Raw genomic sequence first — 21,330 nt, forward strand, 5'->3', positions numbered from 1 at the left:
ACACAAAGCTTCGTTAAAATAACCAATGAGCAAGAGTAATTTATATGTTAGTACGATTCAGTGGAAAAAAAATGTTATATGTAAAAAAAACATTCATATAGTATTGGAAGTTTTGCCTTTTCAATGGTGAGCAAATACAGTGTCGCATTAAATGTTGTAGTTTCGTTTCTTTTTCTTTTCTTTTTTAATGAATGATACAACAATGCCTTCTAAAACTACTCCACGTCACATTGTAACGGGAGCTGTCCAGTCCCAAGTGCTGAACGCAGTCAAAACTTTCGTTATTACCTCTGGGCGTTTTGACATAATAAAATATAGAGCGAAAAAGTTGCTAAACATGGAAACTGCGCGTTAGTACAAGTTATTTGTCATTTTTTGTTTTATAAAAAAAAAACTGCAAATGATAGCGTTGCTGAATCGTGGTTTTAGAAATATTAATGCTCAAAGCCAAATAGAATAATACATATTTAAACACTCTAGTGAACTCAGATAGGCAACTGATATTTTGTGAAACATATCATTTGAAATACGATTTGCCTTTTACCGGTAGTCACGCTTTATCAAACTTCATAAATCTCTTAAAAATGTCCAAGTGGTGGTTAAAATGGTGATGCTCAAATAAACCAGAGTAGCGATCTCTGATCCAAGCAACCCCAGCCCCCAACCCCAACACACACACACACACACACAATCAAGCGTGTCACACATCACATTATTGAAAGTGTTTTATATCGAAGATATTTCGAAGAATAAATAACATACAATTATCTAGTGATGCGGAGGTAATTAATTATTCCGCGTCTCACCTGTTGGCTCTCGAACGTCCACGCGCTGTCTGGTAATGACGCATCAAGCACGTTTAGCGTGTCTGTAAAGTTTGTGGTGCTGCTGGGCTGAACGAGGGTGAGATCACTGAATTCTGACATTGGAGAGAGATAGGAGCCAAAGGACTGACTCTGAGACATCATGTCTCCTCCCAGAACCTCCACATACTTAATGGGCCCGTCAGTGTTGAGCTGGATCTGCAGGTTTCTGTTGGGGTTCTTGTATACAGAATCAGTTCGCCTGATACAGCAGCTTGAGCCGCCTCTACTGCCTCGCGCACATTTCACCAGTAGGATGAAAAACGTCATCAGACTCAACAAGGACACAGAAGCCAAAGAGATGATCAGATATAACGTTATTTTACCAGTTTTCTTGTTGGGCTCGATAGTTTTCTCTCTATAGTCTGAGATGGGTTCATGAAACCCGTCCTCTATCAGTATATCCACTGTTACTGTGGTGGACTGGATCGGTTCTCCATTATCCTTTATCTCTATCATCAGTCTCTGAGAGGAGTCATCCTGCTCTGAAACAGCGCGTTTAGTCCTCACCTCTCCCGTGTGTAAATTCACACTGAACAGTGACGCGTCCGTGGCCTCCGCGAGCCTGTAGAAGAGCCAGGCGTTATGACCCGAGTCCGCGTCCACTGCTGTTACCTTAGTGACGAGATGTCCTGCTTTAGCAGAACGGGGCATCCTCTGATGAGGGACAGACCCCATGGATGTGGACGGGTAAATGACAGCTGGTGCGTTATCGTTCCGGTCCAGAATAAACAAATGAACAGTGGCGTTGCTGCTCAGAGATGGAGAGCCATGATCTTTAGCTTGAACTACGATACTGATTAGTTTAATTTTCTCATAATCAAATGAGCTCATGCTGTAAATAGTTCCGTTCTCAGAATTAATATAGAAAAAAGATGATGCTGGAACGTGATTAGAACTTAAATCCAAAACTGAATAAGTGAGTAGAGCGTTCTTGTCTATGTCAATATCACATGCAGACACAGAAAACAATGAAACACCTGCCAGATTATTTTCGTTTACGTAAACGTTAAACGAGGACTGAGAAAATATTGGAGGGTTGTCATTCACGTCAATTACTTTAACATTTACTGTCTTCACAGTTTTTAAGGGTGGGACACCAGAGTCTATGGCCAGTATTTCTACATTATACTCTGAATGAACCTCACGGTCAAGAAATGAGTCAGTTATCAAGGAATAGTAGTTGTCAAATGAGGGTTTCAATTTAAATGGAACATCCGTAGAAACAATTAGCTCAATTTTTCCATTATTACCGGAGTCCAAATCTTTGACGGTAATCAGAGCCACCACAGTTCCCACCGTTGCATTTTCAGGCACAGGGCTCGGTAAAGATGTTAATATAATCTCTGGAGGGTTGTCATTCTCATCTATAATATCTATCTGAACCGATGACTGTCCCTCGAGCTCTGGATTCCCTTTGTCTTTAGCACAGACATCAAACGTATACGTTTTTTTAGTCTCGTAATCTAGTTTTCCAATGACTGTTATTTCACCGGTTTCAGCGTTTACGGTAAACACATTTCTTACAAGTTCAGGCGTGTGCGCACCGAATGAATACTGTATTTCACCATTAGGACCTTCATCCAAATCGGTTGCTTTTATTTTGATCACACTTGAACCAACAACGGCGCTTTCTAAAACAGATGCTTTGTATGCAGCAACTTCAAATTTTGGTTCGTTGTCATTAAAATCTTGAACAATTATTTGCAGTAAAGATGTGCCAGATTTGACCGGATTACCGCCATCTAGAGCTGTTAATATTAGTTTGTGAGCTGCCTGTTTCTCTCTATCTAGTGATTTATCAAGCACTAGCTCTGGTATTTGCCTTCCGTTTTTAAGTGTCTTTAAATTTAAACGGAAGAAATTGTTATTGCTTAATGAATAGGACTTTAGGCTATTGCTGCCAACATCGAGGTCCTCGGCACTTTCAAGGGTAAATCGAGCGCCTGGAGCAGTCAGTTCAGATATTTTTAATATGGCATCTTTAGTATGAAAGTTTGGTGTATTGTCATTTATGTCTTGTATATCTATCTCTACCCTTTGCATCTGTAATGGATTCTCAATAACGATCTGCAGTGGCATTAGACAACTGGCGCTTTGTCCACAGAGCGTTTCTCTGTCTATTCTGCCATTTACTACCAGATCACCCTTCCCCGAATCCACACTGACATACTGTCTATTTGATTCAGATGCTATCCGTAACTTACGCTCGGCGATATCTGAGATGTCAAACCCAAGATCCTTTGCGATATTCCCAACGATAGATCCTTCCTTTAACTCTTCAGGTATTGTGTAGCGAATCTGAGCTCCAACTGTATTCCACAATAGAGAGAAAGCGAACAGCCAAAGCGCTGCCCATTTCCACCCTCTGATCCTCCTGTGCCTCATTTCTCTGTTGCGCTTGATATTCCCATCAACAAATCTTTATCTTATATCCATAGAAAATCAGAATGCTGGTCTCCATTTTCAAATAAACATCTACTCAACGCATCTTCGTTGTGGTGATCAGCCTCATAAAGCGCTCATGTTTCCTCTCGCTCTACAGCTCATCATTGTACTCCTCCTCTGGCTGGGGGAGGGAGTAGATCCCTTTGTATGGTTTAAAGTGTGATTGGTACAGAGCTCAACCCTCACTCATCCAATAGTTTCTTAAATGCATAACCAGACTTCTGTGGTGCTACGGCATCTAGCGGAGAACTGTGCGCTAAAATGTGCAATCCAGCTTATCTCAGGCTAGTGATTCAGCAACTTAGACAGGCATTTTTTTCTGTACACAAAGCGACGTCAAAATAACCAATGAGCAAGAGTAATTATTATGTTTGTAAAATTCAGTGAAAAATAATTATTATAGAAAATGTTTTTAATGTGGTATTTAAAGTTTTGACGTATTCTTTTACATTTTCAACGATGAACAAATGCAGTGTTCTATCAAATGTTGTATTTTTTTTATGAATGATACAACAATGCCTTCTAAAACTTTACAACGTCACATCGTTACGGGAGCTGTCCAGTCCACAGTGCTGAACGCAGTCAAAACTTTCTTTATTATCTCTGGACGTTTCCACATAATAAAATATGGAGCGAACAAGTTGCTAAACATGGAAACTGCGCGTCTGTAAAAGTTATTTAACATTGTTTAATTTATTAAAAACTGTTAGCCTAATGATAGCGTTGCTTAATTGTGGGTTTAGAAATGTTGATGCTCAAGGCCAAATATATTAATACATATTAAAACACTCAAGTGAACTACTCAAACAGGCAAATTATATTGTAAAATATGCACATATATATCGTTTTAAATATGATTACCGGCAGCAACGCATTATCAAACTTTAGAAATGTCTTAAACATGTCCAAGTGGTGGACTGGTGGTTAAAATGGTGATGCTCAAATGAACCAGAGTAGCGATCTCTGAGCCCCCTCCCCTCCCTCCCTCAAAACACACACACACACACACACACACACACACACACAATCAAGCGTGTCACACATCACACTTTTGAAAGTGTTAGTATCTGAGATGATATTTTTGCACTGTTTGGAAGAATAAAGAATAAAAAATTATTTATGCTGAGGTAATTAATTATTCTGCGTCTCACCTGTTGGCTCTCGAACGTCCACGCGCTGTCTGGTAATGACGCATCAAGCACGTTTAGCGTGTCTGTAAAGTTTGTGGTGCTGCTGGGCTTAACGAGGGTGAGATCACTGAATTCTGACATTGGAGAGAGATAGGAGCCAAAGGACTGACTCTGAGACATCATGTCTCCTCCCAGAACCTCCACATACTTAATGGGCCCGTCAGTGTTGAGCTGGATCTGCAGGTTTCTGTTGGGGTTCTTGTATCCAGAATCAGTTCGCCTGATACAGCAGCTTGAGCCGCCTCTACTGCCTCGCGCACATTTCACCAGTAGGATGAAAAACGTCATCAGACACAACAAGGACACAGAAGCCAAAGAGATGATCAGATATAATGTAATTTTGCCGCTTTTCTTGTTGGGCTGGACTGTTTTCTCTCTATAGTCTGAGATGGGTTCATGAAACCCGTCCTCTATCAGTATATCCACTGTGACTGTGGTAGACTGGATCGGTTCTCCATTATCCTTTATCTCTATCATCAGTCTCTGAGAGGAGTCATCCTGCTCTGAAACAGCGCGTTTAGTCCTCACCTCTCCCGTGTGTAATTTCACACTGAACAGTGACGCGTCCGTGGCCTCCGCGAGCCTGTAGAAGAGCCAGGCGTTATGACCCGAGTCCGCGTCCACTGCTGTTACCTTAGTGACGAGATGTCCTGTTTTAGCAGAACGGGGCATCTTCTGATGAGGGACAGACCCCATGGATGTGGACGGGTAAATGACAGCTGGTGCGTTATCGTTCCGATCCGAAATAAACACATGAACAGTGGCGTTGCTGCTCAGAGATGGAGAGCCATGATCTTTAGCTTGAACTACGATACTGATTAGTTTAATTTTCTCATAATCAAATGAGCTCATGCTGTAAATAGTTCCGTTCTCAGAATTGATATAAAAATAAGATAATGCTGGAACTTGACTTGAACTTAAATCCAAAATCGAGTAAGCGAGTATAGCGTTTTTATTTTGGTCAATATCAAACGCAGATACAGAAAACAATGAAACACCTGCCAGATTATTTTCGTTTATGTAAACATTATATGAGGATTGTGAGAATACTGGAGGGTTGTCATTTACATCAAGCACCTTTACATTTACAGTCTTAACAGTTTTTAAGGGTGGAACACCAGAGTCTATGGCCTGTATTTCTACATTATATTCAGAATGAAACTCACGATCTAAGAAAGAATCTGTTATCAGTGAATAATGGCTATCAAAAGCTGGCTTTAATTTAAATGGAACATCCGCAGAGACAATTAGCTCAACTTTGCCGTTATTACCGGAGTCCAAATCTTTGACGGTAATCAGAGCCACCACAGTTCCCACCGTTGCATTTTCAGGCACAGGGCTCGGTAAAGATGTTAATATAATCTCTGGAGGGTTGTCATTCTCATCTATGATATCTATCTGAACCGATGACTGTCCCTCGAGCTGTGGGTTCCCTTTGTCTTTAGCACAGACATCAAACGTATATGATTTGGTAGTCTCGTAATCTAGATTTCCAGCTACTGTTATTTCGCCGGTTTCAGCGTTCACACTAAAAATATTTCTAATAAATTCAGGCGTGTGCGCAGAGAATGAATACTGTATTTCACCATTAGGACCTTCATCCAAATCTGTTGCTTTTATTTTGATCACACTTGAACCAACAACGGCGCTTTCTAGAACAGGTGCTTTGTATGCAGCAACTTCAAATATTGGTTCGTTATCATTAAAATCTTGAACAATTATTTGCAATAAAGATGTGCCAGATTTGACCGGATTACCGCCATCTAGAGCTGTTAATATTAGTTTGTGAACTGCCTGTTTCTCTCTATCTAATGATTTATCAAGCAGTAGCTCTGGTATTTGCCTTCCGTTTTTAAGTGTCTTTAAATTTAAACGGAAGAAGTTGTTATTGCTTAGAGAATAAGTCTTTAGGCTATTGCTGCCAACATCGAGGTCCTCGGCAATTTCAAGGGGAAATCGAGCGCCTGGAGCAGTCAGTTCAGAAATGTTTAATTCGCCATTTTTATTGTGGAAGTTTGGTGCATTGTCATTTATATCTTGTATTTCTATTTCAACTTTATGTAACTGTAATGGATTCTCAATAACGATCTGCAGTGGCATCAGACAACTGGCGCTTTGTCCACAGAGCGTTTCTCTGTCTATTCTGCCATTTACTACCAGATCACCCTTCCCCGAATCCACACTGAAATACTGTCTATTTGATTCAGATGCTATCCGTAACTTACGCTCGGCGATATCTGAGATGTCAAACCCAAGATCCTTTGCGATATTCCCAACGATAGATCCTTCCTTTAACTCTTCAGGTATTGTGTAGCGAATCTGAGCTCCAACTGTATTCCACAATAGAGAGAAAGCGAACAGCCAAAGCGCTGCCCATTTCCACCCTCTGATCCTCCTGTGCCTCATTTCTCGGTTGCGCTTGATATTCCCATCAACAAATCTTTATCTTATATCCATAGACAATCAGAATGCTGGTCTCCATTTTCAAATAAACATCTACTCAACGCATTTTCGTTGTGGTGATCAGCCTCATAAAGCGCTCATGTTTCCTCTCGCTCTACAGCTCATCATTGTACTCCTCCTCTGGCTGGGGGAGGGAGTAGATCCCTTTGTATGGTCTAAAGCACGATTGGTACAGAGCTCAACCCTCACTCATCCAATAGATGCTCTGCTGTTTCTTAAAGGCATAACCAGCCCTTTGTGGTGCTACGGCATCTAGTGGATAACTGTGGGCTAAAATATGCAATGCAGCTTATCTCAGACTTATTTCGTAGCTAGATGGGCAAATGTTGTTATATGCAAAATATAAATTGCTAATGTATCAAGATGAGCATAACAGAGAAGAGCAAGAACAATTTAGTTGTTCTTAAAATTAAGTGTTAAATAATTATTACAGCGAATTTTTATTTTTTTATTTTTTATAAATGATGCAATTATGTCTTCCAAAGCAGCACGCATAAAGTAGCACCTAAAACTGTGCAGCATCACATCGTTACGGGAGCTGTCCAGTCCAAAGTGCTGAACACACTGTCCAAAACATTCGCCATTATATCCGAGAGTTTGTTTCGATATCATAAATATGGTATATGAACTGTGCCTGAGAGACGATACACAACATTCTTACAATGACGGGTATCAGCGCTCTATATCCCCATAAAGAGAAATGCGTCGGGCATTAATAGATCAAGATTACTCATTTTAACAGTACCACTATGAGACATGCACATGCACATATCGTTTTAAAATGTGACTTTATTTTACCGACTGTCACGTTTTATCAAACTTATAAATAACTTAAAATGTTACATTTTTCCTCTACGTTTTTTCTAAATACAAAATAAAAATCCTATTTTTTAATTCTAACTGATGCTGACCTCTGTCCAAAATGGTTATGATCAATTAAACCAGGTAGCGATATTTGTGCCAACCGCCCCGCAGCGGCCGCCGTCACACACACACACACACACACACACACACACACACACACACACACACACACACACACACACACACACACACACACACACACACACACACACACACACACACACACACACACACACACACACACACACACACACACACACACACCGCGCGCGTTTTCATGTTTTATGGGGACTTTTCATGGACATGTTTAAAAAAAACATCACTTAAGAATTATAACCCTCTACAGCATAGCGTTGCCCTCAGGCAACAGAATGTTTTCTTAAGCCCTATGCTCAGTAAATTTTTCTTTAAATGATTGCAACCAATTAGAACAGTCCAATAAGGTTTGGGAGTCACCATCAAGCACCGTTTGAAAGTGGGACGTCCTTTTCTGGCACATGGTCACAGGAGCACATGTTGTGAGTTGAAAGCAAGATTATGTGCTTTAGTGATCTTATTTAAAATGACATTAACTGTACATAAAAAATATGTGTGTGTGTATGAAGGTGTAGAAAAGCCTTCTGGCAGGTTTTATTCATTTTTTATTTATTTTGCATGTTCACAAATTCAGTTTTTCTTTTTGTTGCCTCAAGGCAACGTTGTGCGATAAGGGGTACTTTTCAAGGATGTTTTGAACAATACTTTACAATGGCAAATAATGTGTTACAAGAAGGGAAGATGCAGGGTTCCTGGGTACGCAGGAACACCCAAAGTCACCAAAGTGACACCAACAGAAAGGAACCATCTACAAACTGTTCTCACAAAGTTGGGAGCATGACATTGTCTAAAATGTCTTGGTATGCTGAAGCATTAGGAGTTCCTTTCACTGCACCTAAGGGGCCAAGCCCAACCCCTGAAAAACAACCCCACACCATAATCCCCCCTCCACAAAACTTTGCACTTGTCACAATGCAGTCAGGCAAGTACCGTTCTCCTGGCAACCGCCAAACCCAGACTCGTCCATGAGATCGCCAGACAGAGAACACGTCTCCACTGCTCTAGAGTCCAGTGGTGGCGTGCTTTATACCACTGCATCCAACGGTTTGCATTGCACTTGTTGATGCAGGTGCTCGGCCATGGAAACCCATTCCATGATGCTTTCTACGCACTGGTGTTCAAATAATCTGAAGGCCACATGAAGTTTGGAGGTCTGTAGCTATTGACACTGCAGAAAGTTGGCGACTTCTGTGCACCTCAGCATGCGCTGACCCCGCTCTGGGTTGCTGTTGTTCCCAATTGCTTCCACTTTGTTATAATACCACTAACAGTGACCGTGGAATATTTAGTAGTGAGGAAATTTCATAGGTGGCAACCTACCACAGTACCATGCTTGAATTCACTGAGCTCCTGAGAGTGAACCATTCTTTCACAGATGTTTGTTGAATCGTCTGTATGCCTACAGTAGCTGCTTTATTTTATATAACTGTGGCCATGGAAGTGATTGGAACACCTGAATTCAATGATTTGAAGGGGTGTCCCAAAACTTTTGGCAATACAGTTTATATGGGGATGATTAGGATACATAAAGTACATGATATGACGACACACTACATGATACAAACCTATGTCTCTATCAAATCAAATAGATCGATGAGTTTCAAGTGTTTTTCCCTTTTTACTTAAAGTATTTCTTGACATTTTTGGAGAAAAAAAAAAAGATTTTTGTATTGCTCTCTGAGAATTGTATAATAATAATTTTCTCTGTGATTCTTTACCATTGTTGCACAACATTGCCCTTGGGCAACAAAAAAAATATTTTGGGGTGGGGGGGTCAGAGGAGGAAAATTTTCAATAAATCAATAAAATGTTCCTAAATGAGCCAAGAAATTATGTGGAATAATTTTTTTCCGTGTGCCATCAAAATGCATGCAGTAGCTGTTTTTCTCATGGGGAACAAAAAATGTCCCCACAAGGATTTCGGATATTGCCATCTTTGTGGAGACATGTTGCCCCAATAATGTACACTGTAAAAAATTATTGTGATTTTAACGGTAAAAGACTGTAAAAATGCTACAGTGAAAAACTGTTAATTGGTTAACAGAAAGTTTCCTTACTATATATACGGTAAATAACTGTGATATATATAATGGTACATTTAATGTAATTTTACTGTAAAATACCGTTAAATTTACAGTTTTTGGAAGTGAAAAAGAACAAGTCATTGTATAATTTACAGTGAAAAAATTTAAATTGACATTCCCTCAATTCCCCGTGTTACACTTCACATTTGATGTATTTTGTTTTTAAATAACTGTTTCTTCATAATTTTCTTAGTTTTTTTCTAATCAGTTATGTGCATTAGGGTTTTATGTTACATTTAATGCTGTTAAATTAATGCTTATTGCATTTTTTAAATTTCAACATGTTACCATGATGGTGTTTAATGTTTGTGTGAATGACACTGTGCAGCTTCTATATATTAGTATTAACTTTCTTGTGCAAGCGCTGCTTATGATGAGCTTTGGTTGACCATTTGACTCTTATCACTGCTGTGATTGTTGGCTGTCAGTGTATTACAATGGGAAAATACAGATATTAATACTTCAAAATGTCAGTAAATTAACATTATATCAGATAATGAAATACGGTTTATTGCTGTAAAATTATATACAGTTAAAAGTCTGTAAAACCTAAAACGTTGCTACCGTATTTTTAACAGGAAAACTCTGTTAACCACAGCTGCCAGGGTTTTCCTGTAAATTTAACGTTTTTTTTTTTTTTTTTACAGTGTAGGGTACCAGACCACACACCCACCCATATACACAATCAAGTATGTGCACCATCATGTGTATATCTTACATTGTGTTTATGGACTGTTTAGAATAATAAAATAATCACATAAAAATATTTATTTATGCTGAGGTAATTAATTATTCTGCGTCTCACCTGTTGGCTCTCGAACGTCCACGCGCTGTCTGGTAATGACGCATCAAGCACGTTTAACGTGTCTGTAAAGTTTGTGGTGCTGCTGGGCTTAACGAGAGTGAGATCACTGAATTCTGACATTGGAGAGAGATAGGAGCCAAAGGACTGACTCTGAGACATCATGTCTCCTCCCAGAACCTCCACATACTTAATGGGACCGTCAGTGTTGAGCTGGATCTGCAGGTTTCTGTTGGGGTTCTTGTATCCAGAATCAGTTCGCCTGATACAGCAGCTTGAGCCGCCTCTACTGCCTCGCGCACATTTCACCAGTAGGATGAAAAACGTCATCAGACACAACAAGGACACAGCGGCTAAAGAGATGATCAGGTATAAAGTAATTTTACCGCTTTTCTTGTTGGGCTCGATAGTTTTCTCTCTATAGTCTGAGATGGGTTCATGAAACCCGTCCTCTATCAGTATATCCACTGTTACTGTGGTGGACTGGATCGGTTCTCCATTATCCTTTATCTCTATCATCAGTCTCTGAGAGGAGTCATCTTGCTCTGAAACAGCGCGTTTAGTCCTCACCTCTCCCGTGTGTAAATTCACACTGAACAGTGACGCGTCCGTGGCCTCCGCGAGCCTGTAGAAGAGCCAGGCGTTATGACCCGAGTCCGCGTCCACTGCTGTTACCTTAGTGACGAGATGTCCTGCTTTAGCAGAACGGGGCATCCTCTGATGAGGGACAGACCCCATGGATGTGGACGGGTAAATGACAGCAGGAGCGTTATCGTTATGGTCCATAATGAAAACATGAACAGTGGCGTTTCTGCTCAGAGATGGAGAGCCATGATCTTTCGCTTGAACTATAACACTGAACAATTTTGTTTTCTCATAATCAAATGAGCTCATGCTGTAAATAGTTCCGTTCTCAGAGTTGATATAAAAATAAGATGATGCTGGAATCGGATTTGAGCTTAAATCTAGAATTGAGTAACTCAGTATTGCGTTCTTATCTTGGTCAATATCAGACGCAGATACTGAAAACAATGAAGCACCTGGTGGGCTATTTTCCTTTATATACACTGTGTACGAAGACTGTGAGAATACGGGAGGGTTGTCATTCACATCAAGTATTTTTACATTTAAAGTTTTCCTAGATTTTAAAGATGGTACACCAGAGTCGGTTGCTTCTAATTCTATGTCATATTCTGCATTAGCTTCACGGTCCAAGAGTGAGTCAGTTACCAAAGAATAGTGATTGTCAAATGCTGGTTTTAGTTTAAAAGGAAAACGAGAGGAGATGGTAAGATTTACTTTCCCGTTATTACCAGAATCTAAGTCTTTTACGTTGATTAAAGCTACAACTGTACCGACTGATGCATTCTCTGACACTGGGCTAGGTAAAGATGTCAAAATGATTTCGGGCATATTGTCATTCTCATCAATGATGTGCAGCCTCACTGAAGAACGGCCCTCCTGTTCTGGGCTCCCTTTGTCTTTAGCGCAGACATCAAACGTGTATAATTTTGTTAACTCGTAATCTAGTTTTCCAATCACTGTAATATCTCCGGTTTCAACATTGATACTGAAAATGTTTCTCACGTGATCTGGTGTATGTGCACCGAAAAAATACTGTATTTCGCCGTTAAGACCTTCATCTAAGTCAGTGGCTTTTACAGTTAAGACGCTTGAATCAAATGTCGTACTCTCCTGCACAGATGCTTTATATTGCGATTGTTCAAATTTTGGCTCATTGTCATTAATATCTTGAACGATTACTTGTATCATAATAGTTCCAGATTTGGCAGGATCGCCACCGTCTAATGCTGTTAAAATGAGCTTATGTACAGACTGTTTCTCTCGGTCAAGTGGTTTATCAATTATTAACTCTGGTACTTTCTTACCGTCTTCCAGTGTTTTCACATTTAAACGAAAAAAAGCGTTATTACTCAAAGTATATGATTTGAGACTATTGCTACCAACATCTAAATCCTCGGCACTTTCAAATGGAAATTTTGCGCCCACAGCTACCGATTCAGCTATTTTCAAAACGTCATCATTTGTATGAAAATTCGGTGCATTGTCATTTATATCTTGTATCTCTATATTCACACGATATAACTGCAATGGATTTTCTATAACCAGTTGTAACGGCATCAGACAACTGGCGCTTTGTCCACAGAGCGCCTCTCGGTCTATTCTACCATTGACTATCAGCTCACCATTCCTTGTATCCACACTAAAATATTGCGTATTAGAATCAGAGGCTATTCGTAACTTACGATTAGCGATGTCTGAAATGTCCAGACCAATGTCCTTTGCAATGTTTCCAACAACGGACCCTTCTTTTAGTTCCTCTGGTATAGTGTAGCGAATTTGAGCTACAATTGTATTCCATAACAGAGAGAAAACAAACAGCCAACGCGCTGCCTGTTTCCACACTCGGATGCTTCTCATTTCCACGATGCTTTGAACCTTTCCATCAATGAGTGCTTCGGATATATCCAGAAAAAAACCTAGATTTTCTTCTTTTATTAAGATCGCAAATCCATTTCAATCGAGGGGTCGGTATTGTAGTGATCAGCGTCATAACCGCGAGAGCATTCTCCTTCAGCTCATATCACTCATTGTAGCCCTTTCCTGCTAAGGGAGGGAGTAGATCCCTTTGTGTAGTCTCGCACCTTATTGGCACTGAGCTCAATGCGCTGCTGTCCAATAGAGGACAGAGTCTCTCTTAAAGGCGAACATGCTCATTTCCCCCTGGAAATGATGTTAACTGAATTGTTACAAAATGAAAACACCTATAAAGGTGTACTTACATTTATACGAATGGACAAAATATTGTCTTTACATGTAAAATGGTGACCAATGCCATTTTGATGTTATGTTTACACTAGAAGCAAATTTTACTCTTTTTATATGGAAAGTGTCTTCTTGCATGCAACCACAAAATGATGCTGCGAAAAAAAAGACATTGAATAAAAAGAAATAAAGCTAAATAAAGCTAAATAAAGCTAAATTCAATCGAGTGTTATCTCCAAATTAACTACCTGCAGTCATATAAGTCAATACGAATTTCAAAACAACCAGTTAAAATGTATTCTATTTGGGCAAACTATCAACGTTATGATCGTGTCGCTGTCCACAGCTGCGGTTCTGAAGTGTGCTCAATGAATTGTTCTCAGCACCCTTTAACTCACACAAAGCATACGCACTTAAAATACGCAGTAGACTTTTTTCCAAACAGAATAGGGGTAGAATTATTTATATATATATACATATATATATATATATATATATATATATATATATATACACATATATATATATATATATATATATAATGAACTCGCAAAACACACAATACGATTTTAGAGACATATTTGTTTTTAGATACAAATGACAGCTCTGAATGTAGCAACATTTTTATTTGTCTCACCTGTTGACTCTCGAACGTCCACGCGCTGTCTGGTAATGACGCATCAAGCACGTTTAGCGTGTCTGTAAAGTTTGTGGTGCTGCTGGGCTTAACGAGGGTGAGATCACTGAATTCTGACATTGGAGAGAGATAGGAGCCAAAGGACTGACTCTGAGACATCATGTCTCCTCCCAGAACCTCCACATACTTAATGGGCCCGTCAGTGTTGAGCTGGATCTGCAGGTTTCTGTTGGGGTTCTTGTATCCAGAATCAGTTCGCCTGATACAGCAGCTTGAGCCGCCTCTACTGCCTCGCGCACATTTCACCAGTAGGATGAAAAACGTCATCAGACACAACAAAGACACAGCGGCTAAAGAGATGATCAGATATAAAGTAATTTTGCCGCTTTTCTTGTTGGGCTGGACTGTTTTCTCTTTATAGTCTGAGATGGGTTCATGAAACCCGTCCTCTATCAGTATATCCACTGTGACTGTGGTAGACTGGATCGGTTCTCCATTATCCTTTATCTCTATCATCAGTCTCTGAGAGGAGTCATCCTGCTCTGAAACAGCGCGTTTAGTCCTCACCTCTCCCGTGTGTAAATTCACACTGAACAGTGACGCGTCCGTGGCCTCCGCGAGCCTGTAGAAGAGCCAGGCGTTATGACCCGAGTCCGCGTCCACTGCTGTTACCTTAGTGACGAGATGTCCTGCTTTAGCAGAACGGGGCATCCTCTGATGAGGGACAGACCCCATGGATGTGGACGGGTAAATGACAGCTGGTGCGTTATCGTTCCGGTCCAGAATAAACACATGAACAGTGGCGTTATTGCTCAGAGATGGAGAGCCATGATCTTTAGCTTGAACTACGATGCTGATGAGTTTCATTTTCTCATAATCAAATGAGCTCATGCTGTAAATAGTTCCGTTCTCAGAATTGATATAAAAATAAGATGATGCTGGCACTTGGCTTGAACTTAAATCCAAAACTGAATAAGTGAGTAAAGCGTTTTTATCTTGGTCAATGTCAGATGCAGATACAGAAAACAATGAAACACCTGCTAAATTGTTTTCCTGTATATAAACATTATATGAGGTCTGCGAGAATACTGGATGGTTGTCATTCACGTCAAGTACTTTAACATTTACAGCCTTTAACGTATTTAATGGTGGTACACCAGAGTCGGTCGCTACTATTTCTATGTTATATTCTGAAATTACTTCACGATCTAAAGAGGAGTCTGTTACCAGTGAATAATGATTGTCAAAGGACGGTTTCAAGGTAAATGGAACCCCGGGAGATATATTAACGTTTACTCTGCCATTAACATCAGAATCTAAATCATTTACGTTAATTAAAGCTACAACTGTTCCGACAGAGGCATTTTCAGGCACAGGGCTGGGTGACGATGTTAAAATAATCTCTGGAGGGTTATCATTTTCATCCATTATGTCTATTTGAACCGACGAATGACCCACTAGTTCTGGATTCCCTTTGTCTTTAGCACTCACGTCAAATCTGTATGATTTAGCAGATTCGTAGTCAATATTTCCTATTACTGTAATTTCCCCCGTGTCCGGTTTCAAAGCAAAACATTTTCTCACAGGTTCGGGTGTATGTACACCTAAAAAATATTGTATCTCGCCGTTGTCACCTTCATCTAAATCCGTGCCTTTTATAGTTAACACAGTCGAACCAACGGGAGCACTTTCTCGTAAGGATGCTTTGTATGCTGGCAAGTCAAATTTTGGAGCATTGTCATTACTATCCAAAACATTGATATGTATTGAAGTAGTCCCAGATTTGGCAGGCTCACCGCCATCTACAGCAGTTAAAATTAGTTTGTAGACAGATTTTTTCTCTCTATCCAGTGGTTTAGCAACAACAAGCTCTGGTACTTTCCTACCATCCCCTAGCGTTTTCACATTTAATCGGAAACATTCATTATTGCTTAGCGAATAAGATTTCAAACTATTCATCCCTACATCCAAATCCTCTGCACTCTCAAGCGGAAATCGGTCTCCCAGAGAGATGGATTCAGCTATTTCCAAAATACCGTCTGATGTGTGGAAAATCGGTGCGTTATCATTTATATCTTGTATTTCTATCTCGAATCTATGCAATTGTAACGGATTTTCTATAATAACCTGTAATGGCAAAATGCAGCTAGCGCTTTGAGGGCACAGACTTTCTCTGTTAATTCTGCTGTTCACGACCAACTCACCCTTTTCTGAATCAACGCTGAAATACTGTCTGCTGCTCTCAGAAGCTATCAGTAAATTGCGATTTGCAATATCGGAGACATCAAGACCAAGATCTTTAGCGATATTTCCAATGACTGACCCCTCATGTAGTTCTTCTGGTATAGTATAGCGAGTCAGAGCTCCGACTGTATTCCACAAAAGAGAGACACCGAGTAGCCAAAGTGCTGCCCATTTCGGTTCTCCATTCCTCCCGCGTCTCATTTTCACGATATATTTTCCCATTCCGTTAACATATTCCTCTATTATGAACAATTTAACCAAGAAAAGATCTTCATTTTGTGGTAATACAATCCACTGAAGGTGTCCGTTTTGTTGTAATCGACTTCATAGCAGCATGTGAAGCTACCTCCCTCTAGCTCTCTTCATTGTTCTGCTCCTCTGACAGGGGGACATAGTAGATCACTTTGTACGTTCTGTTACGTGATTGGTGCAGAGCTCTCTCATGTCTCGCTGTCTCCCCCCTCAACTGTCACCGTCCTACCAGTGGGACGTTTGCTATCATATATTTAAAACAATTATATCATAGTCTAAACCTAAAGTAATATTGAAAAACTATATATCACTTGAAAGCTTACAAACTCTAATTTTTATATTTGGTGTCTGATTTTCAATTCAAATGAAATTACAGAAGAAAAATTATTATTTTGCATGACTCATTTCGTAAGGAGACGTCTAAAATAGCAATGCACATAAAAAAAATCGTGAAAGATTGGTGGAAACCTTTGTTTGTTCAGGCCTGAAAATGATTTTAAATATTACGAACCGTTAGATTCTCCATTTGTGATGGGGTGGCGAGCTATAATGCACATCTGTATTCATTTCGCATATCTTGCTTTTGTTCGATGTTGAATTTAAATCAATTACTGCCAAACTGCCCATATTACTCTACTTCTATGTCTAATTCGTGAATTGTATGAAAATTATGGAAATATACAGCTCAGAATCAGATCACTCAAAGTCATAATAATATCATCTAGTGGAACAGTTTGGTACTGCGCCCAAACAAAATCTACTGAAAGCTCATTTTTTGAGATATCAACTACAATTTGGAACACAACTTGTTCAGATTTTTGGCTTTGGTTGTCTTGCAGTTTAAGAGTTCAACTATGTTTTGTAAAAAAAAAAATATATATATATAAATATAAATGAAATATATTTTTACACTACATTTTCATAAGATATTTTTTTCATTTTAATTTTACATTCAAATGTTTTATTTTCACTTCTACAGTAATCTCCCAAGTGTCTTCTTTAAATAAGCGACCAGACAGTCGCTAAGTAATAAATAATAATTTTGACTTGAATACAACCACTCAATTTAGATGTATCAATGTATATTCTACATCGTTCTCAGACTTATACTTCTTTTAAGCTATTTTTAAGAACAGATAATGATGGATAGATAGATGGATAGATGGATAGATAGATATATTAGATAGATAGATAGATAGATAGATAGATAGATAGATAGATAGATAGATAGATAGATAGAGAGAGAGATAGAGAGATAGATAGATAGATATAATTCACACATTTGCATGGATGTGAGTAACATATTATGAATGTCGCTGTCCGGTATTTTGGTGCTGAAACATACTAGTTTCTGTCTTCGTCTCCTCCACTCTCTTAAAAACACACTAATTTCATCATATTATAGCAAATCATTGGCATATTATATGCACACGTTCCACTCACAAATATAAACACGTTAGGACCTGAATTGACCCAAACAACAGACAGTACTGTCAATGCTAACATTTGCAATACAGATTATGTTTTTATACTTTCTGTCTCACCTGTTGGCTCTCGAACGTCCACGCGCTGTCTGGTAATGACGCATCAAGCACGTTTAGCGTGTCTGTAAAGTTTGTGGTGCTGCTGGGCTTAACGAGGGTGAGATCACTGAATTCTGACATTGGAGAGAGATAGGAGCCAAAGGACTGACTCTGAGACATCATGTCTCCTCCCAGAACCTCCACATACTTAATGGGCCCGTCAGTGTTGAGCTGGATCTGCAGGTTTCTGTTGGGGTTCTTGTATCCAGAATCAGTTCGCCTGATACAGCAGCTTGAACCTCCGATGTTACTTCTAAAGCACTTCACAATCAACGTGAACAATGTCAATACAGATAAAATTGACACGGTGCCTAAAGAGATTATCAAATATAAAGTGATTTTGCCGCTTTTCTTGTTGGGCTCGATAGTTTTCTCTCTATAGTCTGAAATGGGTTCATGCAACCCGTCCTCTATCAGTATATCCACTGTGATTGTGGTGGACTGGATCGGTTCTCCATTATCCTTTATCTCTATCATCAGTCTCTGAGAGGAGTCATCCTGCTCTGAAACAGCGCGTTTAGTCCTCACCTCTCCCGTGTGTAAATTCACACTGAACAGTGACGCGTCCGTGGCCTCCGCGAGCCTGTAGAAGAGCCAGGCGTTATGACCCGAGTCCGCGTCCACTGCTGTTACTTTAGTGACGAGATGTCCTGCTTTAGCAGAACGGGGCATCCTCTGATGAGGGACAGACCCCATGGATGTGGACGGGTAAATGACAGCAGGAGCGTTATCGTTTCGGTCCAGAATAAACACATGAACAGTGGCGTTACTGCTCAGAGATGGAGAGCCATGATCTTTGGCAAGCACGATCATATGAAAGACCTTAATTTTCTCATAGTCAAAAGAGTGCATGCTAAATATACTACCATTTTCTGAGTTTATGTATACATATGAAGAGACAGGTACGTCTCGAGCATTAGTGTCGAGAACTGAATAGACAATTTTGGCATTTTCTCCCGTATCCAGATCTGATGCTGTCACTGATGCTAAAATTGATCCCGGGGCACTGTTTTCTTTAATATAAACCGAGTACACGCGTTCAGAGAAAACAGGAGGATTATCATTGACATCTAATATATTTACTGTAATGAGTTTGCTAGATACCAGTGGAGGTGATCCAGAGTCTGACGCTTTAAGCTCAATATCATATCTAGGAAAATGTTCTCGATCTAACTGTGAATCTGTCACTAGTGCGTAATGGTTCGAAAATGTTGGCTTTAATTTAAAAGGGGTGCCTGGTGACATGCTAAGTGTTACGTTTCCGTTTACGCCTGAATCCAAATCTTTAACATTTATTAATGCTACCATAGTCCCAGCGGGCGCATCTTCTCGCACAGGTTTGGGTGAGGAGGTGATGGTGATCTCAGGTGCATTATCATTCACATCTAAAACATTCACCTGGACTGAACAATGCCCCTCCATGACAGGCGCTCCTTTGTCTCTGGCGCGAATGTCAATTTTATATGAGGTGCTGATTTCATAATCAAGATTCTTGGAAACGACTAATTCGCCTGTCACAGGATTAATAGCAAACACATTTTGAATTATTTCAGGTGTATGTGCCGCAAAGGAATACTCAACCTCGCCGTTTATACCATCATCCAAGTCAATAGCTTTTACAGTAAGTATCATTGTACCCGGGACTGTGCTCTCCATTACTTTAACCTCATATAAGTCGTGTTCAAATATTGGAGCATTATCATTTGCATCGATAATTTTTACAGTAATCTGGGTGGTCCCTGACCTCACTGGATCACCTCCATCAATACCTGTCAAAATGAGATGGTGCACAGAATTTTTCTCTCTATCTACAGATCTCTCTAAAACTATTTCTGGGACTTTTGTTCCGTCTTTTTCGTTTTTTATGTGCATAACAAAATGTTCATTTTTATTAAGCGCGTATGTGCGCAAGGAGTTCGTTCCAACGTCAGGATCTTGAGCAGGTTCCAAACGAAACCTCGCTCCAGTTAACGTTAACTCTGGTACCTCAATTGTGTTTATTTCCGACAAGAATATTGGTGAGTTGTCGTTAATATCTTGAATGTCCACCTCGACTCGATAAAACTGGAGTGGATCCTCGATTATGACTTGTAATGGTAACACACAGCTCGCGCTTTGTCCGCACAGGGTTTCTCTGTCTATTACTTCATTAACAAGCAGCTCGCCATTCCGCAAATTCAGACTGAAATATTGCTTACCAGACTCAGATGTTATCCGTAATTTACGATTAGATATTTCAGATACATCCAAACCGAGATCTTTAGCTACATTTCCAACAATGGATCCCTCCTTCAGCTCCTCCGGTATTGTATAACGAAGCTGTGCGTCTGTCTCGCTCCACAAAACAGCGAAACACAACAGCCACAGCGCCCGCCAGAACAAAATTCTCCTTTGTATTTGAGTCCTCATTTCCAAACACGATAAATGACCCCTGATACCAGTATCCTGACATACATCTTACGCGTGTAAGCCGTCAAAAAAATAATGTGACATTTTAAAATGTATAGAACTCCAGTTTATATTCCTCTGTTAAATAAATTGCAGCGAGTGCAGTGCATTTTGTCTCAGGTCTGTGCGTAATGGCTTTCAGCATTATGTCAGAGGGAGGGAGTAGATCCCTTTGTGCAGTGCGGTCCCACTATTGGACGAGGGCTCACCAGTCACAACACGAATCAGTCTTAAAGAGGCAGAGCAAAGCCACGCGCAATACCCATACAGACAATATACAGTTCATGTTTAGCTCACTTACATTGAAACGACGATCCCCCACCCCTATTTACTCGTTTTTAAAAACAGGATACATTTGGAAAGAAATACATTGCAAAATCAGTATTCTTCAATATAGTACTCTTTAAGGAGACGCTGCAGAAAAGCATATGGACGCTCAAAATTAATAGGAAAATCGCTTAGAAATATCACTATACCACAACTTCCATAATCCAAAACAAACAAACAAATATATAAATAGCATTGTTTTTTAATTAAAACTATTGCTACAATAGTTTTGATTTAGATAC

General features: G+C 39.8%; 3 protein-coding genes across 18 annotated transcripts in view; all 3 read right to left on the reverse strand.

The window, feature by feature from the left end:
- Positions 1–21,330, reverse strand: part of LOC130082924 (protocadherin gamma-C5-like) — an 89,293-nt gene that overhangs the window by 14,778 nt on the left and 53,185 nt on the right. For 2 of the 16 annotated variants that reach the window (XM_056247851.1, XM_056247846.1), the window contains exon 1: positions 14,235–16,700. The exons of the other annotated variants lie outside the window; for them this stretch is intronic. In XM_056247851.1, the coding sequence (XP_056103826.1) occupies positions 14,235–16,700 (2,466 nt within the window). Of the gene's footprint in view, positions 1–14,234; positions 16,701–21,330 lie in introns of those variants that run through there. 16 annotated transcript variants of the gene reach the window in all.
- Positions 765–13,472, reverse strand: LOC130082725 (uncharacterized). Its single transcript, XM_056247579.1, has 5 exons — positions 10,786–13,472; positions 6,727–6,831; positions 5,773–5,940; positions 4,463–5,499; positions 765–3,287 (listed from the first exon to the last, which is right to left on the reverse strand). Exons 1-5 carry the CDS (start codon positions 13,250–13,252, stop codon positions 765–767), a joined length of 6,300 nt encoding a protein of 2,099 aa, XP_056103554.1. The 5' UTR covers positions 13,253–13,472.
- LOC130082928 (protocadherin gamma-C5) lies at positions 18,257–20,768 on the reverse strand. Its single transcript, XM_056247868.1, has one exon. It carries the CDS (start codon positions 20,720–20,722, stop codon positions 18,257–18,259), a length of 2,466 nt encoding a protein of 821 aa, XP_056103843.1. The 5' UTR covers positions 20,723–20,768.

The sequence above is a fragment of the Rhinichthys klamathensis genome, unplaced genomic scaffold (assembly GCF_029890125.1).
Source record: "Rhinichthys klamathensis goyatoka isolate OS25496 unplaced genomic scaffold, OSU_Roscu_1.1 h1tg000050l_1, whole genome shotgun sequence".
NCBI classification, from domain to species: Eukaryota; Metazoa; Chordata; class Actinopteri; order Cypriniformes; family Leuciscidae; genus Rhinichthys; species Rhinichthys klamathensis.